This window comes from Rousettus aegyptiacus, unplaced genomic scaffold, assembly GCF_014176215.1.
Source record: "Rousettus aegyptiacus isolate mRouAeg1 unplaced genomic scaffold, mRouAeg1.p scaffold_m13_p_1, whole genome shotgun sequence".
Taxonomy (NCBI): domain Eukaryota; kingdom Metazoa; phylum Chordata; class Mammalia; order Chiroptera; family Pteropodidae; genus Rousettus; species Rousettus aegyptiacus.
In genome coordinates, this window is record NW_023416284.1 from 6,792,855 (window position 1) to 6,811,139 (window position 18,285).

At 55.3% G+C, this 18,285-nt stretch overlaps 2 protein-coding genes across 5 annotated transcripts; one reads left to right on the forward strand and one right to left on the reverse strand.

The window, feature by feature from the left end:
* Nucleotides 1-250: 250 nt before the first annotated feature.
* LOC118609365 (proline-rich receptor-like protein kinase PERK9) lies at nucleotides 251-6,284 on the reverse strand. Of its 3 annotated transcripts, none has more exons than XR_004953362.1 (4): nucleotides 5,476-5,552; nucleotides 2,343-2,566; nucleotides 1,736-1,867; nucleotides 251-871 (listed from the first exon to the last, which is right to left on the reverse strand). XR_004953362.1 is itself a non-coding variant. In XM_036228722.1 (4 exons), the coding sequence occupies exons 1-4, from the start codon at nucleotides 6,060-6,062 to the stop codon at nucleotides 667-669; spliced, it is 1,026 nt and encodes a 341-aa protein (XP_036084615.1). In that variant the 5' UTR covers nucleotides 6,063-6,284; the 3' UTR covers nucleotides 251-666. The 3 variants fall into 3 exon arrangements, 1 of the variants encoding a protein (XP_036084615.1); XR_004953363.1 differs by lacking the exon at nucleotides 5,476-5,552 and adding an exon at nucleotides 5,247-5,388 and having other exon boundaries at nucleotides 2,343-2,444; XM_036228722.1 differs by having other exon boundaries at nucleotides 2,343-2,444; nucleotides 5,476-6,284.
* On the forward strand, nucleotides 5,522-18,082 carry LOC107513093 (angiotensin II receptor associated protein). 2 transcript variants are annotated; one of them, XM_036228733.1, is made up of 5 exons: nucleotides 5,522-5,630; nucleotides 12,584-12,618; nucleotides 14,793-14,898; nucleotides 15,733-15,928; nucleotides 17,367-18,082. In XM_036228733.1, the coding sequence occupies exons 1-5, from the start codon at nucleotides 5,604-5,606 to the stop codon at nucleotides 17,480-17,482; spliced, it is 480 nt and encodes a 159-aa protein (XP_036084626.1). In that variant the 5' UTR covers nucleotides 5,522-5,603; the 3' UTR covers nucleotides 17,483-18,082. The 2 variants fall into 2 exon arrangements, with proteins under 2 accessions (XP_036084626.1, XP_036084629.1); XM_036228736.1 differs by lacking the exon at nucleotides 5,522-5,630 and adding an exon at nucleotides 6,907-7,039.
* Nucleotides 18,083-18,285: the final 203 nt, after the last annotated feature.

The following is an 18,285-nucleotide window of genomic DNA, read 5'->3' on the forward strand; positions in this document are numbered from 1 at the left end:
CTGGAGGCACCCTGCCCGCCCCTACCACCTGCTTCCTCATTCTTCTCTTATCTCTCCCCCTGCCCAGGCCCCTCCCTGCACGCAGGGGAGGTGAGACTTCATGGAGCCTGAGCAGAGCCAGCCAGGAAGCCGTCTCCGGTGAGATAGCCCAGCAGCGAGATAGCCCAGCAGCGGAGGGTTGAAAGCAAACCCCGGAGGGTTGAAAGCAAACCCCGGGATAAACCCCACGGCAGATAGCCATTATCCCACGGCAGATAGCCACCGTGGGGGCTGTGGGGCTCGGCAGCCGTCGCTGGCCTTGTTTGTGTGTCTCAGCAATCTCAGATGTCCTGGAATTCCAACCCTATCTGCATGGAGAGCCAGAAGGCTAGACAGAGAGAAGGAGAACTGGGACATGGGGACAGGACGGGGACAGGCAGCGGGAGGCGGAAAGGGGTCAGCACACATTTAAAGAGGACCTGTGCGCGTGCACACGCACACCCGCGCACGTGCATGCATGTGTGTGCACACGTGCACGTGATGACATTAAGAGGATTGCTGGAGTAGGAAAGGGGAATGAAGAAACGGCATAGGACAGGGCTAGACAGCTGCAGGGAGACGAGGGGCTGTCCTTGTCTCGGGCAACAGCCTCTCTTTCTGGCTGGTGCCTAACTCAGCCACTGTTTCCTAGAATCCATCGGGACCCCGGCAGTCTCCCTTTCTGCTCTTCCCATGCTCACCAAGTGGGGCCGCGGGGCATTCTGATGGGTTCCCCGATGCCCGACTTGAGCGCGCAGGTCTCCGAAGGGACACGGTACCATCGCTAAGTGTTTGGTGAAGACTCGCCAAGATGAGGCTCATCCAGCAGTAATTCGCAGAGGACTCCGATGAGCTGGCGAAGCAATGGGAACACCAGGGATTGCCGGCTGCGTTTTAAGGCAGGCTCAAGGAGGAGTATTCGAGGAGCCTAGCTGGGCCTATCAAAGTCAGCGATGGATGCGGCGTTGTTTCGATTCTGTGCCATTGGGACAAACTGTTCTGAATTGGCGCCCCTTCGTTTTGGCTAGTCATAATACAAGTGTCTCCTCTGGAGAAGCGGCTCCCACACCTGCCAACTACATCCAGGCTCCTCCAGAAAACCCGGAAGAGGCAAGTAGCAGACTCCCCCACCTTGACTCCCTCCAGGCATGCCCCTCCCACCCTACCCCCCCGCAAGTCCCCTTCCTGCTTTGAGTGAACGTTGGGGTGATTTTACTGACAAGTCATAATGCCACTTGATACTTTCAGGATCTTGGCATAAACCAGAGTATGGGCCCAAGGACAGGGGATGAAGTGTAGGAGCCCAGGAGAGCCAGAGCCACCCTGACTCCAATCCGCAGGGTTCCGTCCAGTTCCTTCCCTTCTGCCCATTTCCTGCTCCCTCTGCTTCCACCAACCGGCTTCAGAGAGAAAAAGAAGATCATGTCCACAGATACAAAGGACAGCACTGACCAACAAAACGCCAGGCCTTTTCTAATCCTGCCAGAATTTAGGCCAAGAAACACAGAGCCAGCACGTTTGTGACAAGCTAAGCAGAAGTGCTGGAGGACAGGTCTCCAGATTAAATCCCAGTGACATTCCCTGTGCCACCAAGGGCCACACTCTGTCCTCCGGACCCTTCTTCGACGTGCTTCTCGTGGAGGGCCCTGCTTCCTCACAGGCTCACGGGCCTGACAGACAGTGTTTCGGTGATTTTCTGTTCATTTGATTTACCCACTTGGAAAAGAAAATGGCCGGGCCACATCGGAATTGTTGGGTGATCAAAGGACAACTGGAAATCACTTCAAAACCTTTAAACTCGATGCCTCCATCATGTCTCATGCAGCCCTGTGGTTGGCTATTTCTGTACCTGTTTTTTTAGATGCAGAAAAAAAATTCAGAGGTTAAATGACTCACCTAAGGTCTCATAGATAAAAAGTGGCAGTGTTAGGGGGTCGAGGTTGGGGGGCTCTGATGAGTCCTTTGCTGAGGGCTGGCTCCCAGGATTCGCTTCTAGGAAAAGGGGCCTTTTCCTGCTGCTTCAGTCCTGGCATTTATTGTGGACCAGGAGATGCTGAGAGATGCTGAAAGATGCTGCTTTATTTATTTATTTTTTTCATAGCAGCGGGGTACCTATTTGCTTCCTGAGCATTTACAAAGTGCCAGGAGCTGTGCCAGGCATTCTATGTAAATTATCTTGTGTGATTCTCATAATCACCCTGAGGCTGAATAACTTACCCAAGGTCACTCTGCCGGGAGGGAGCAGGGCAGGGATCCACAAAATATTTTTACCTAAAGGACACAAGCAATCACAGGACAGAAATGGCTGTGGCTGCTTCCCATACCTGCCATTTCCATAACCAGCAGCATTGACCAAGTGACTTCCTGGGCAGAGCCTGGGCGATGAGTGGAAAAGCAAGGAGTCAGGTGGCAGGTCTTCCAGGTGCCTGTGATGGGAAGAAGCGGCACACACAAACTTGTTCAGTTGGTGTGTGTCGGTTCATTCCAGGAGCACCTACTATGCGCCAGGCAAGTGTTGAGGTTGCAAGACCCTCCTAGGACTTGCAGTCTCGTTGGGGGTGGGGCAGACAACAAACAGGTAAACGATTAAATTGCTGGGCGATACTCACAGATATTGATAAGTGCTACAAAGAAAATAAGATCGGACTGTACAACCAACCTGGAAGACAGTTTGGCAATTTCTTAAAAAGCCAAATATATGCCTGCCATATGGACAGATAGAATTCCAATGGCGGAATTCTACCAATGGTGGAATTCAGCCATTCCTCCCCTAGATATTTACCCAAGCTGGTGTTCAATAACTATTCCTTGAATGAATGAATGAACGAACAAATTAATCTATTCTTCATGTCGGTTTCTTTGTTGAAGTCACAAAGATAAAACTTGGAAGAGACAGACAGGATTGGTGAGGGACATGAAAAATTTAAACTTCCCAAAGTGTGCTCACTCGAAAAGTATGACCCCAAAGCCTTGTGGCATGTGCTCTGTGGGGGTCCGTTTGTCCTTCCATGGCCACGACTGAGTCACGGCAGGAACCCTAGCTCGAGAACAGTTTCACTTTCCTTTGTTCCGGAGGGCTCCCTCCCCACCCTAGCTGGCTGGACCTGTCCTCCCTCGCCGCCCCTCAGCCCTAGCTGGCTGGGATGAATGCAGCGTCACTGGGTGAGTGGCAAGGACATTCCACACACCCAGCCTCAGTGAGTGGCAAGGACATTCCACACACCCAGCCTGTGCTTCATCTGGCTTCAATCTGTCTTCCCATTCTTCCCTTCATTCTTTGCGTCTGAGCCCAGGGCAGTATTTCCCTGTGCTGTGCACAGAGGAGATGAGTCCCTGTGCTGTGCACAGAGGAGATGAGTGGCTGAATGTCAGGGTCCTAGAGCCAGACCTGCCTGGTCCCCCAGCCGGGTTTTGCACCAATTAGTGATGTGCCTTTGGGCAAACCTCTTAACTTCACTTACCCTCAATCACCTGTCGCTCTGGATAAGAGTAGTACCTACAGCATGCGTTTGTTGTGAGATGATGAGAACTTTCACAGTTTTCCACAAAATAAACTCATAATAAATATCAGCTCTATCCCAGGAGTTGTTTTGCGTTTTCTCCTTACGAGGCAATCATGGTCTTATTACACACCTACGGGCTTGGATTAAACACCTCTAGGATCTGGGGTGGATGGGGAATATTAGAACGAAATTGCTAAGTAATACTCTAATAACAATGTTATAATACCCAATGCTTATTGAGGAATTACTCTTTTCTAGGTACTCTGCTTATAACAATAATTAACAATAATTAACTAATAATTAATAATAATAATATAGCCAATCCTGATTTAGAGCTTACTGTCTGCCAGGAACGCTTCTAAATGTTTTTAATGTATTAACAAATCCTAACAACCCTTCGGGTTGTTTAACCAGAAAGTAGACAAAGCCAGAACTCGAACTCCGTTCTTGTGTCCTAGAGCTCTGTTTTTGTGTTTTTTCTGAAAAATCAAACTAGATGTATCCATTAGGCTGGTCTCTAAAAATCAACAGCTCTCAGTTACAATGACAGATGCTGTGCTGCTCTGCCCCTGGGCTGGAGGGCTGTGTCTCCAAATAGGGCATTAAATTAGTCCAGTGGGACCAGAAAAATGCTCTCTTTGTATCTGAAGAGAGTACGTGTCTTGCTCTGATCTGGGGACCCACCCAGACAGTTTTGCAGGTTCTCAATGGTTTCTCCCTTCCTAGAAAGAAGAACAAGTTCTCAAATGGACTCCAGGGGCCCCTCAACCCCGGGTAACTCTAAATGAAAGCTGGTGTTCTCCAAACGAAAGTTTTTTTCTGGTAATGGGTGGAGAGGAGGCTGGAGGTAGTTAGTGAGAATTGGTGTTTCTGTTTGGGGGTGGTCAACAGTCTTTGAGACAGCCCTTTCTTTCCTTAATTTCTTCCATTCATGATTAAGGATCAAACAGGTGTCTTGGCAGAATCTTCTCTAGTCTTTCTCCTTCTGGAGACAGGTGTGTCCTGCTGCTCTTCCAGCTAGATTTTTAAAAAGCTTTCAGTATGTTAACTCAAGTAGGAGTCAACCATCAGCCCCTTGCGTGTTGATGATAGCAGCATCTTTCATGTGCTGCCTGTTTAGTAAGCACCAGCACTTGTTCTAGGCGCTTTACCTTGACAAAAACGCCATCCCTCACCAAACTTTACTTAGGCTCCCCTGGGCCCTCCCATCAACGTGGCCTCAAACTGGCCTCTGTGTCCATCCTGTTCTTGCTGGGCCTGCAAAGTCTAGTTTTAGCAAGAATCCCCCTGCCCTTGACGTCTGATCACCCTCAGTATCTCATCAAGTCCTTCACGCCCCACCTCTGGTGTCTAAATCTGTAACCTGCCTTTAGCAAGAATCCCCTTACCCTTGGTGTCTCAGTAATTTTCCATCCACTGCCTCCTCACTCGGCTGCTTGGCTGGCTATGAATCTCCACTTGTCCTCGCTGCGTTCATAATTAAGCGTGATTTCTCTCCTCCCTTGCAACATCCTTTTTCCAACAGTCCTGCATAGTCTCTCTTACCATTTTAACAAGTATCAAAATAATTTTTTTCGCTAACAGCATGAATTCGTTCATTTATCCTTACAAGGATCCTATGAGGTAGGTACTGTAAATGTCTCCAGTTTAACACTGGAAAGTATGGAGGAGAGAGGATGCTCTAAGGGATGAGACGCCCGCGGTTGCCACATCCGCGGTTTGCACCTGCACACACTCTCAAGTTCTCCTGGCTGCACGCGGTCCCGTCAGTCCACCTGCTGGGATAGTAACTCGGCAAGATATCGCGCCCTTTGAGACAGAAATCCTGAAGTTCTCCGGCCGCCTCCAGGAGCTGCCTGAGCCTTGAGTCGCGGGAGTTGGGAGCCAGGAGGAAGCGCGTGCACCCCAACGCCGTCTCTTAGCAACCGGACGGCGATCACGTGACCCGACTCACATGGTCCGGAGCTGAGCTGGGGTTGGAGCCGAGGCGGCGGGCCGGGCGGGGCTGGCAAGTTCGCTTGGCGAGTTCGGCGCCCAGGAGCCCCCGCGGCTGTCGCGCAGGTGCCTTCCGCCCAGGTCGGGATGGAGCTGCCAGCTGTGAACCTGAAGGTGGCGACGGGCGGGGCGGGGTGGGGCGGGGGTGGCCACGCCGCAGGCGGGCGGGCGCGGGGCGCGTCTCCCCGAGTGTGCGGGGCGTTCGCTTTTTAGAGGTGAGAGGACCGAGAGTTTGGGAAAGAGAAAGGATGGGGAGAAAGGGAATGTACAGACCCCAGGTGAGAAGCAGACGGGCAGACATACCGTGGCAGGGAGAGGGAGCCAGGAAAAGGCCAGCAGGGGAGACTGCGAGGAAACCGGAGGCGGTAGGGGAGGGACAGGGCCGCCCCCTCCCGGAGTCAGCCCCCTGCAGCTGGGAGGTCCCGGCCCCTGACGACCGCTTTGGCCTACGCGCCCAGAATTCCCCGGAGAAAGAGGAAGGCGCGGGGGAGGGGCCCACTGAGACCAGTACAGGGGCTTGGTGGCCGGACACGTCCCCGACACCATGGGGCTAGACCTCTCACCTGGCCTCCCGTAAACGCCAGGTGGCCTCCCTTGTTTGCTAAATCCGGTTAAGAAAATCAGATGTTCCCAGACAAGTCGTTTCCCAAAATTTATAAACGCAAAATTCTTTCCTTAGAAACAAACAAACAAAAACCCCACAAACTCCAATAGAAGTTGCTTAAAAACAGAAAACCCCCATTCTGTGCACTTAGGTAAACACTGCAGGGCTTCCTGGGGTGTCTTCATTTCCTGAGGGGCTTCCTGAGCGCCTCCGGATGCCAGTGGCTGTACTTTTTCTCCCCGCCCACCCCAGACCTCTGTGCTTCTTGGCACAGTTTGCGACAGAGGGACTGTGGCCTTGAGCTTTGGTCACGAGGGTGTGAACCTTGGACCACGTCTGCCGTTTTGGGTCTTGCTGCAGTCTCCTTTGAGACTATATCCAGGAATGTGCTTTTACTCACTGGCGACAAAGCGGTTTGCAGTGGGGTGTCCAGTCCCAAAGGGATCCAAAAGATAGATGACTACGAAACAGCACATCACCCATGTGTGGGCTATGAGACGGGTCTGTGCTGTGACTTCACACAGGCAGACTTCCCCGAAATCACACTCCTCTGGGCAACTCTCCCGGAAGCTTCTGGTCAACAGCTGCGTGCAGAGGTCCTGGAGTGAGGGAAAAGGCTTGGGTTGAAGGTTTAGCTGGGAAGAAATTTACGTGAGGGCAACTGAGGTCTCTTGGTATCCACACTCACTGTTCCAGGCAGCGTGGGGTTAATGCCAACTGCCTTTTCTCTGAGTAGAGATTTGCCTAAAATGATGCTGAGAGAAAATGAGGCGGGGGACAGAGCTGCAGGATTCCAGGAGGAAGACAGTTCTCTCCATGGGCATCCATGTATGCCAGGTTATTTATTTAATCACAACCACCTTCCGAGAAAGCTGATACTGTCATCTTTCATGGCTGAGCAGACTTCGGCTCAGATCAGATAAATAACTTGCCAAGGTCCCACAGGGATTGAGTGGCGAAGTCAGGATTTGAGCCTACCAGGGTCAGACTTCAAAGCCATGTCCTTTCCTAGCCACCAGTTAGTTAGGGCTGACGTCTGCTTTGACAGTTTTGTGTTCATCAGGAGAACTTAGTCTGTTTGGGTCTTTTTTTTTTTTTTTTTTTTTTGAGCAACTTTATGGCTCTGATACAGATGTGAGCTGTGCTGGCTTTTGGTGCCCAGAATGAAATGCTGGTCCTACCCTTGACTTGGGAAAAAAAGACCCCCTGTCTCTAAGAGTCTTTGCTGCTACTGGTCAGAGACAAGTGCTGGGGGACCCTGAGGAGCTAGGCTTGTCAGGTAACATCCAGGACATCCAGTTGAATTTGAATTTCAGGTCAACAATGAATAATTTTTTTGGCATAAGTATATTCCAGGCAATATTCCAGACCTAGTACCAAATTATTCATTATCTGAAATTAAAAATTAACTAGGTTTTCTGTATTTTTGTTGTTAAATCTGGCTGCCCCATAAAGGGCAGCTGTTCACTTCCCGTTCGCTGGCACTTAAGTGGGGGTGTTCTGAGGCCGGGACCCCAAGGGAGCTGGGGAAATGCACTCCGTGGACCTGCAGTCGCTCCTCACTCATTTTGTACGTTCCTTGGGAAATGGCCCAATGCCTGCTCGTGCCCAGCCAGAGTGGGCGGTGGTGCCAGGTGAGAAGAAACAGCTGCCCCGGGCCCTTTGTACAAAAGGCAGACCCTAAATGAGTCCCATCTGTGAGGCCAGTCTTGAACTGCAGGAATGACACTGTGACAAGAAGGAAGGACTAGACTTGGCTTCATGAGGTCCTGTGGAAAGAGGCCCTTGGGAAGCGGGTGGGGATGTGGTGCGAAGTGTAGCATTGGGGTAAGGACGCGGGAAGCCGGCTTCCTACAGCAGTGAGGACAGCTGCGGAGCCAGGGCTGACTACCTGGTAGGCCCTGTGTCAGGTGTTTCGCACGAGCCTCTCCACCTCCCTGTGCCCCCAGATTCACACAACAACCGCGTGAAACAGGCATATTGTCCTTACTTTAGGGAAGAGCGAGCAGCAGTTCTGAGAAGTCAGGTGACTTACCCGAGGTCACACAGTTTCTGCAGCATGGAGCCAGGACCTGTATATTTGGCTGCAGCACTCATGCAGTTAACCACTGCCTGACTCCCCTCCCCTGTGGGGCAGCGGTGACTCATGTCCCTTAGCCTCAGCCACCCTTGGGGATCTCACTATCTCATGTAACAGGTCAGGGAGCGTTTGCGCAGGGCTGGTAAGAGTATTGGCCACGTATTGATCGGTGTGTTGATCTGAGAGGTCTGTCCACCACCGCATGGGTAGTACCCCCTCCATGCCCCCTGGGCCTCTGGTGGCAAGTTCACAGGACCCCTTGGTCTTCCCTTCTCCATGTTAAACCTCATTTGCATCTGCCCTTCCCTTGCTCTTCTGGATCCTGACAGTGTAGCACAGTGGATAGAGCACAGGCCTTGGGGCCAGAGAAACCTGCATCCAGGGCTGGGCTTTCCTACTTAGTAGCTCTGTGGCCTTGAACAAGTTTCTTAGCCTCTCTGAGTATCAGTTTCCTCACTGTGAAAGGATAAAAATAAACCCCGTCTTCTAGGGTGATAAGAGGAGGACCCAGTGGTCAAGGAGGTGATGCAGCATTAAACTGAGACCAGACAGACCAAGTTCGAGCTTTGAGTCTGGGCTCTCTTGTTTGTAAGAGTACAGTTTGGGCCAGTTAATCTCTCACAGCCTCAGTTTCTTCATAAGGGAAACAGGATCAATACCCTCCCCGCTGTAGTTGCAAGGATGACACGGGTCAGGCGTTCAAGACAGTGTAGAAACATGGCAGGCAGATCCTCAGCAGCAGCAGGAGGTGCTGTTAACGCTGTCACGGAGCGCCCGTCCCATCCAGGTACTTTTGGTTATTAGGTGGGTACGTACAGTGGCCGTCCAGATGCCCGTGTCTCTGCGGTTGAGGCACCCCTGTGGGATATCTGGGTGATAGGTATTGCCTCCATTTCACAGAGAAGGAACCTGGGGCTCAGACACAAAGGGATGTGGGCCCTGGACCAGAACCCTCCTCTCCTACCCCCAGTCCAGCATCCTACAACCCCCCGCCGTCAGCCCGTTGGTCTTCGGACAGACACGTGGACACCATGCGGAAAAGCCTGGCAGCCCCTCTGGGCTGAGCACTGTGTGAAGAGGCGAAGGGTCAGGCCTTTCTTTCCTCTTGCCCAGCCGGAAAGGTCGGGCTGCCCAGGCGCATCCTCAGATCCCGGCCTGAGAATCCCAGGTATTCCCTTGGTTACCAGAAACCGCCCCCAGAGCCAGCAAACACCATTTTTATGCTGAGATGAGTCACTGTTCTTACTCAGGGCTCCGGGGGGGGGGGGGGGGGGACTGGTTAGGGTCAATTTCTTATTGGAGATTTCCTGAACTTTAGACCTTTCTAAGCCTGATTACAAAGATAAGGAAACTGAGGCAGAGGGGGCTTAGTCTTCGGTGAGTTCCTTTTCCCAAGGGCTTAAGAGAAGTGATCAGATAATACGAAGTTTCTTAAATATTTATAAAACAAAAGGGACGTCACGCAGAGGGGACTGTATGTCTTCTGAGGACCTGCCGAATGTCCAGGTTATATTGTTTCCCCCCCCAAAGAGACAGTATGGCTTTAAACCTTAGCTCACTGGTTTCACAGGCCCTTCCGGCTCTGGGAAGAGTCTTTGTCTCAGGTTATCCAGAGTGATTTCCCCACAAGTTCCCTGCAGATCAGCTGCCCTCGTGGGTCCCAGCCTGTCATCTCACCCTAATGATCTGGGCTCCGCAGGGCCGTTCATTGCATTCCCGTGGGTGCACGGTGGGTAAGGACCGCAGCGTAGACGTAGGAACCAGAGCGCGGGGCGACGTTCGGGAGGAAGATGGTGATGGGAGCCGCCTTCCCTGTGCCTCCTTTTCCCCCGTCTTCTCTTAGCCTGAAAGCTGGGTACCGGGACCGCTGCAGCGGGCCGCTCAGTGTGGCTTGGCGGATCCCCTCTGCCCCGTGGGCAGGGTCTCCTGTTCAAGTGGACTGTGGTGGACAGTTCAACTGGCTCTCGAGACAAATACCAGGATTCTTCCCCACACCGCCCAGGCCCGGCCCTGCTCGCCCCCCAGCTTCCTTCCGCTCCCCGACTCCTCTTATCTTCTAGGCCAGTCACATGGGCTTCTTTTCCGTTTTCGGAATGTTCCATGCTCCCTCCTGCCACGGAGCAGGTGATGTCCCTTCTGCTTGAAAAGCTCTTTTCTCTCTGCCCCTAGTCAACCTCTGCCCCGCCCCCCGCCCGCTCACCACTTCCATCTTGGCTGAAATGTCACTCCCTCAGGGCCTCAGCACCCCGCTCCCCCTCTTCCCCTGATGCAGAGCGAGGTTCGTCTCCCTTTGCTGTAACTTTCCTTCTGAATGGGGTTTCCCTGGATCCCTCATTCCTGAAATGCTTGTCAGGATCGGTGACTGTCCACTGCTGGGGAGGGAGGGCCATTGCTCCTCTGGCCATCAGGTTAAACTGTAAATGTTTAAGAAACTTAGAACCATCTGATCACTTCTCTTAAGCTTCTGGGAAAAGAAACCCATGAAAGACTAAGCCTTTCCTGCCTCAGTTTCCTCATCTCTGTAAATGGGGAGAGGACACCCACCCAGGCCCAGAGAGCCTGGCGGTCGGACAACATCTGGCTTATGGTTGGGTTTGAATCCTGGCTCTGCTGCTGACCGGCTCTGTGACCTTGGGCCTCAGTTTTCTCAACTATAAAGTGGTGCCTCAGAGGATTGTAAGGCTTAAATGAGTTCATATACAGGAAGTACTGAGAATGGTGCCTGGAAGAGCTCAGGAATACAGAGGTAGGTGATCGCGAAGATTCCTTCTAGAGCTGGCCTCCTGCGATGTACAGGCCCAGTCAGTCTTGGGACCCCCAAGTTGGGTGCATCAGTCCTTACAGGCTTATGTTTCTAGTCTTCTGAGTTTTGGGGGGACTGTGGAGCCAGACCCCTTTTAGTTCACTCGCATTGGGCGCTCTGGCGAAGGTGGGGTGCCCCAGCCCTCGGCTCCGGTTTTACCTCCCTGCCGTGTGTGGGAAATGTCCACGTTTGTCGTGAGCCCACGGTCCTCAGCGGAAGGCTCGGGCCTCCGGTATGAAGGGCAGGAGCACTGGTTCCGGAGTCAGACTTATAATTTAATTCCAGCTTTTCCGCTTGGCATCGGCGGAATCTTGATCAATTTTGTTTACTCCGAGTCTGGCTTCCTCATCTGTAATATGGGAATGATAACAGAATCTGTTCCAGAGACTGATGCAAGGCCCAGAGAAGGTGCAAGGTGTTTGGCACAAGGCCTGGCACATAGTAGGTGTGCAATAAATAGTCTTCTAGAAATGCTTTTCCCTCCTCAGCCAGAGTTCTTTGTGGCAGGTGGCAACTTCCTCTGCCTTTCACCAGACCAGAAACCTGGGCCTTTCACAGCAAATCGGCGCTGTGTCTGCCATCCCTGCCCCTGCCCCAGGCTCTCGGCATGCCCTGCTCCCAGCTTGACCCCTCAGCCACTGGCGCTCCTGACTTGGGGCTCCTGGCCTCCCGTAGTCTCACGGCCACCCTCACCCACTCCACATGGCCACATCCTCCTCCCTAAGGCTCTGGGTCCTGCCTCCCTGGCTGGGCTTCCGTGCGTCCTCCCTGGAACACCTCGCTCCCCCTTCGCCCGGCTGACCCTTTGTCGCCAGCTCCGGAGTTCTCCCCTTTGCAAGCTCTACCTGGCAGCTGCCCTGCCCCCCGCACAGCAGCTGCTCCATCCTTTATTTGAGTCCCCGTCAGGGCCCTTTTGATGACCAGGAGCGGAGACCACTTCGAGTTGAGGGGGCTATTATTTTAAGGACACACGACATCTAGAAAAAAGCCAGAGGGGTTTCTTCTCTTAACGTAAATCATACCAACTTACTTCCTTGCAGAAAACCCTCCAGTGGCTGCCCTCCGTGCACTCAGGATGAAAGCCACACTCCCTACCGAGGCCCTCGAGGCCCTCGAGGCCCCTGCCGCCCGGCTGCTCTCCTGCTCCTTGGATGCCCCCAGCATCCCCTCTGCCCCGCACCACACCCCCGCGCCAGTGTCCCAAGGGATCAGCCTCTCTGAGCTTCCCACCCCCACCCCCTCCATTTCCCACCGAGGCCTCCGATTCCAGAGCAGACTCCCAGGTCCCCTGCAGGCGCCTCCAGCCTTCGGAAGTGGGAGAGGTGTGGGTGCGAGCTGCCCCGAGGGAACGGGGAGGGTGAGGTGGCATCCGCCCAGGGCCTGGCCTGGCCTCTTCCCCCGGGTTCCCTTGCCGTTGCCGGTGTTTCTCTTCAGCAGACGTCTGTGAAGCCCTCTGAGGTGCTGGCAGGGGCCTCCGGTGTTTTCTGGCTCCAAAAGCGTCCCCCTTCTCTGCCGCCATGATGGTCATATTCACAGATCTCTTTCTCCTGTTCCCCCCTTCCCCCCATTTTGTGCCACAGATGATCCTCCTGGTTCATTGGCTGCTGACGACTTGGTGAGTGACTCCACAAGTGTCTGGTTCTGTGTCCACCCGTCTCCAGGCCAGTTCCCAAACTAAATAGCACCATTATCAAGAACATCATTAGCAGTGCCCCCCCCAACACCCCAAGAATGGGCGGGGCCGGCAGTTCCCAGAGGTCTTCATCATCACTGCCTCCCAGGCGCTTCGAGCCCTCATCCCAGGGGAGCTGGCTGGCCCAGGGCGGTGCCGGCAGCTCGCATCCTCCTCCAGACACTGCCCAAAGCCCTTCGGGGCTTGGCGGAACTCCGATTCCTCCCCAAGGCCTTCGCATCTGGGAGGTCTGAGGAGCCAAAGCCAGGGGGCTGATGTCGCACGTTCCCCGAGGCAGCGGTAGGGTGGGCCTCAGGGTTCTGTGTCTGAGATCTCGGGTGAGTCACGTAAATTCCCTGAGTCATTTGCTCACCTGTAAAACACGAGCATTCCTGACCCTCCCACTGATTTTTTAAGGTTATTGGAAGGTGAGAGCACACCTTCGTAAACTGTAACAACCACTAACGTCTGTCGAGGGCGTCCAGGTGCCGGCCACTGGGCCAGGTGCCTCCTGTGGGTCAGCTCAGCAGCTCAGCCAGTAGACGCGTGACGAGCCCCACACAGCGGGGAGGTCACTTGCTTAGGGGTGGACCCTTACTCTTACGTCACTCCCCCGCCCAGAGATGGCTGACTCAGGATTCAGGTGGACCCTGGTCATGTCCTGGCTCCACTATGTGCCATCCGGGTCACCTTGGGCAAGCGACTCCACCTCTCATTTCCATCTGTAAAATGGGCACAAGGCCGGAACACTCCTCAGGAGCCAGGAGGGAGAAGCGAGGCCGTGCCCGTCAGACACTGCCCAGGGCCTGCCGCACAGGGCGGCTCGAGGATTGCAGGACTGACTCGTTATTGCCGGCCGTTTTATCTGTTGAGCTTCTGGGGAGATTTCTCTGCCAAACCAAGAGCAGAAACCATTGAGCCATGCACGTAAATGGCTGCGAATAATGTGAACTGTGATAACCACGGTTAACGACCTCAGAGAGTGAGGTCCAATACAGATTTCTCAGTCACTCCTCTAACTTCTGAGTTGGTGAGTTTGGACTGGGGCCCCAGCACTTGCTCTCTTAAGACCCCAAAAGTGAGATTACTTACAGGGACCATTAAGCCTAGTTACACTCTGCATTTAACTGCTCTGCACGTGTTTTTTGAATGGTAAATGTCATTTAAATTTATGAAACGCCTCACTGCATACTGGGGCAGCCTAGGCCCAGTAAAAATGGTGAGTAAGAGCATACTCTCTTGAGCCAGACTGCCTGGGTTCAAATTCCAGCTCCTCCACTTAGCAGCTGCAGGATCTTGGGCAAGTTACTTGACCTCTCCGTGCCTCAGTTTCCTCACCTGTAAAATGAGGATCATAATAGTGCCTCCTCCTTAGAGTTGTTCAGACGAATGCACATAATGAGTTAGTTTAAAGCATTTAGAACTGCGAGATACTAGTAAGGCCTCTGTGTTAACTCTTATTTTTGTTGGGTTGACAAGTAACTACATATCAGTGAGCAGCAAAACCCAAAAAAATAAAATAGAGGGGGCATTGTGTTGGAAAGGCACACGGTTGCACTTAAAATTGGGTGGTCAAGGAAGGAATCTTGAGCCGAGACTAAAATGACAGAAAGGGGCTAGGCGTCCAGGGTAGAGGGGTCGGCGCGGGCAGTGGCTGGGAGGTGAAGGAGGGCTGTGTCATGGGCACCTCCCACGGGGCTCATAGGCCATGGGGGACAGTCTGTGTTATTCCCAGTGGGACAGAAAACTGTCAGGACTTTCAGCAGAGGAGTGACTCCCTCTGACTGATATCTCTGGTTGCTATTTTGAGAATGGCCTGTAGGGGGCAGCAGTGGCAGTAAGGAGACCAGTGCGGCAGACTCTGGTGCTAAATCCTGGTGGGAGAAGATGGTAGTTTGAACCAGAGGGATCCAATTAGGAAGCAGAGCCAATGGGATTTGCTGACATTTGTGACACACAGCTGGGGAGAACAGGTGCCCTGTGGCCTGGCAGACCGTGGCCTCTCCTCAGAGCAGGCCCTGAACCCCGGGAGCTCAGGGGAGATGACCTGTGTGGGAGGGGGTGGGCACCTGTGTGGCGGTCACCTCCAGACTGGACTCAGGCGTGTCTTCCCGCAGGGGCTGCCTCGTGTTCTTGGGCCCGTATGCCTGGGCCAACTTCACCATCCTGGCCTTGGGCGTGTGGGCCGTTGCCCAGCGGGACTCCATTGACGCCATCAGCATGGTGAGCTGGGGAGCAGCGCGGGGAGCCGGCTTCAGGAAGATCCATGGCCCCCGCGCGGTCTTCCCCTCGCTCGTTCCGGTCTTCCCTCTCTTCCTTGTGTCCGCATTCTCCATTTTCTAAAGCCTTGCAGATAAGCCCACCCAGGCTGCCAGCCCACGTGTGTTTTCACTGGCCTGGCCTGCCTCTCTGCTTGCCTGGCTCAGGGAGCACATTGTCTTCCCCGAGAAAGGTGCGGGGCGGGGTCCCACCAGTGCCCCAGTTGGCCACTTCCCGAAGGTGGTGGAGCATGTACCCAGTAATGCTCCTCAAGACCCCCATTAGGAGGGAGGGATGTGGCTTGGAGACTACGAAGAGAGAACTCCTCTACTTTGTGAGGTCAGAGTGGACACAGCCCGGCCAAGCTCTCCTTTGGGCAAGCTTCCCGACACCTACTAAGCCCCAAGGGGCGGTGAGCACTCCAGCATAGCCTCTCGGTGTGACTGAGGCTGGGCCTCTCAGGATAACAGAGAAGGGGTTTCCTTGGCCATGGAGACAGATAGGGCGAAGTCTGAGGGACCTTCCATCTCAGAGGAAGCAAGTTTTTGCCTCCTCGTGGCATCAGGGGCGACAGGAAGTGGTGGGGGCTCTGGTGGGGCCGCGGGCCGGGTCTAGGCCGAGTCCCTGCCCCAGCCTCGCAGTCCCATCAAGCTGCTGGTTTCCAGCAGATGCTAAGGACGCACACAGTAGGGCACACGTGGGGCTTCCGGTCTGGTATCCGTGGCGGGAGGGCGATGGGGACGTGGCAGGGCCCACCGGTGACGTCACCGCTGGGCCATGCGCCGGCTCGCCTTGCAGTTCCTGATTGGCTTGGCAGTCACCATCTTCCTGGACATCGTCCACATCAGCATCTTCTACCCACGGAAGGAGATCAGGGACACGGAGCGCTTCGGCGCCGGCATGGCCATCCTCAGCCTGCTGCTCAAGCCGTTCTCCTGCTGCCTGGTCTACCACATGTACCGGGAGCGCGGGGGCGAGCTCCAGCTCCACGCCGGTGAGACCACACCCTGCTGCCCGCTACGAGTCCCCTCCCCCGGGCCAGGCGACAGGCCTGCCATCTCCCCACGTCTCCTGTGTCTCCTCCGCCTTGCCTAACCCACAGCCCCTGCCCCTGTGAGCTGGCCTTGCACCGGCCTGTGAGAGCTCACGCGCAGGAGGGGTTTGGCATGAGTGCTGAGCACCCAGCTGGAAGATGTGCCAGCTCCTGGTCTCCGCTGCCGGAACTCCATGTTCCCCCGCTGTCCCAGCTTGGCGTGACCTTTCCCTGGCATCGGGCTATAAGCAGAGTTGGGGGCAGCAGCCAGGCTTGAGCACAAATGCAGCTGGGGGTGTGATCCAGTTCCATGGGCGGCTCTGGGCAGCTCTGCAGCCTGAGGCTCGAAGGCACCCACAGGGGCACCTTCTCCTCTCAGCTCCCACTGACCCCCTCCCTGGAGCCCCCCTTCTCCTGCTTTGTGCGCGGTCTGGGTGGCCAAGGAGGAGATGGTGCTGGTGTGGGCCAGGACGCCTCAGCTGGAGGCGCTGACCCCGCCCCCCTCGGCCCCGCCCGCGGCCTCTCTGAGCTCTGTTCCCCCTTGCGGTGGCCTAGCCATTTTCCTGCTCTCTCCATCACACATTCTCATCCTCTTTCTCCATCTCAGAGAAAAGTAGGATGAGGCAGGTGTGGTCTTCTCCGTCTCACTATTGAGAAGAGAGGCCCAGGGTGGCCCTGCGGGGCGGAGGGACTGGGCCAAGGGCAGGAGTGGCTTGTGCTTCTTCCCGGGGTGAGGGAGAGCCAGTAACTCTCCTCCCATTGGGTAGATGGGGAAACTGAGGCCCAGAGCCCCTGGGGCTTGTTCGAATGAGCGGAGGAGGGACAGGAGCGAGGAGCGTGGGCACCGAGCGCCTCCCACCTGCCTTGCCCCGCCAGCCCCGGCTCTCGGCCTCCGCAACTGTGCCAGGCTCTGGGGCCTCTGGATGTAGGAGCCTAGCGTCCATCCCGCCTGGGGGAGGGGCTGGAGGGAGCCGCGGGCCCAGGGCTGGGCGGGCCCTGTCCGGATTCTTGCGCATGCGCTGCTTGGGGAAGCACCGAGGTGTCGTGGCCAAGAGCCCTGGCTTGGGGGTCGTGCTGCCCGTGTTCGAATCTCAGTCCTCAGGTTCAGACTGCGTGATCTCAAGCCAGTCAGTTCATCTCCTGGACCCTCAGTTTCCTCATCTATGAAGTGGGGGCAATAAAAATACCTGCTCTGTAGGGCGATGGGAGGAATGAACGAACAGCATGTGCTCAAGGCGCGGGGCCTGGCGCTGTGGCTGCCGTCACTGTCCAGGGTGCCAGGATGCCCAGCGCTGGCCTGCTTGCTGGGGCGCTGGAGTGGATCTTGGTTTGGACTCACTGGAATGTCCTGAGTCCTCACCTATCATTTTTTCTTTCCCTCCATCTCCACGCCTCTTAGGTTTTCTCGGACCTTCACAGGACCGCAGCGCTTACCAGACGATTGACTCGCCAGAGGCACCCTCAGACCCTTTCTCAGGCCCGGAGGGCAAGAGTCACAGCCCCCAAGGGTACTGAAGCCAGCCCTGCCCAGCCGGGCCCCTGCACAGGGGCATTTGATAGGCTGCTGGGGAGGCCCAGGCCGCGTAGCCTTCCTCCCGCCCTGGACACCACTCCAGGGCTGCTCCTCGCTCCCCTTTCTTGGGCCGAGCATGGAGTGTGTCCTCCTGTGCCCCGTCGTGGGTGTTGCTTGATAGCCTCTGTGCACACACCTGTCTCAAGCGCCCTGAGGCCTCCCTTTCCAGGAATCCCACTGGGCGCAGGCTGGGAACGAGGTACCTTTCCTCACCTCCACCCTTAGCTGCTCCGTGCAGGCCCCGGTCAAGCCACACCTGAGCCTGGCAGGGTCCAGCCTCTGCGACCAGTGATGGCCCCTTTCCGGGGCATCTCCGCAGTGTGTCAAGCCCTCCCGCAGAAGCTCCGTGAGCTTCGGGTCATGCTCAGCCCCGGGAGCGGTCCAGCGTGGGGGTGAGGTCCTTGCGCCTCTCACTGCCTAGTCACTTGGTGCCTATGGACCCCAGGGCTGGAGGCAGGAGGTGTGTGTAGCCCCCGAGACCCACCACAGCCCCCAGCCGCCCTCCCAGCCTTGGCATTAAAGTTCGGGGGATTCTGTAGCTAGAGGTGTGTCGAGCCATGATTACTCACCCAGCGGGCTGGGGCCTGTCTGCATTCATGGGAAGCTTTCCCCTGCGGATCCCCAGGCCTCCTGGGCTTAGCTGCCCGTTCCCTCGTGGCAGGAGGAGGCAGGGGCTCGTGACCAGCTGGGCCTGCCCTGCACCTAGCTCTGGCCTAGCCGAGGCCCTAGCAGAGGAGGACACTCT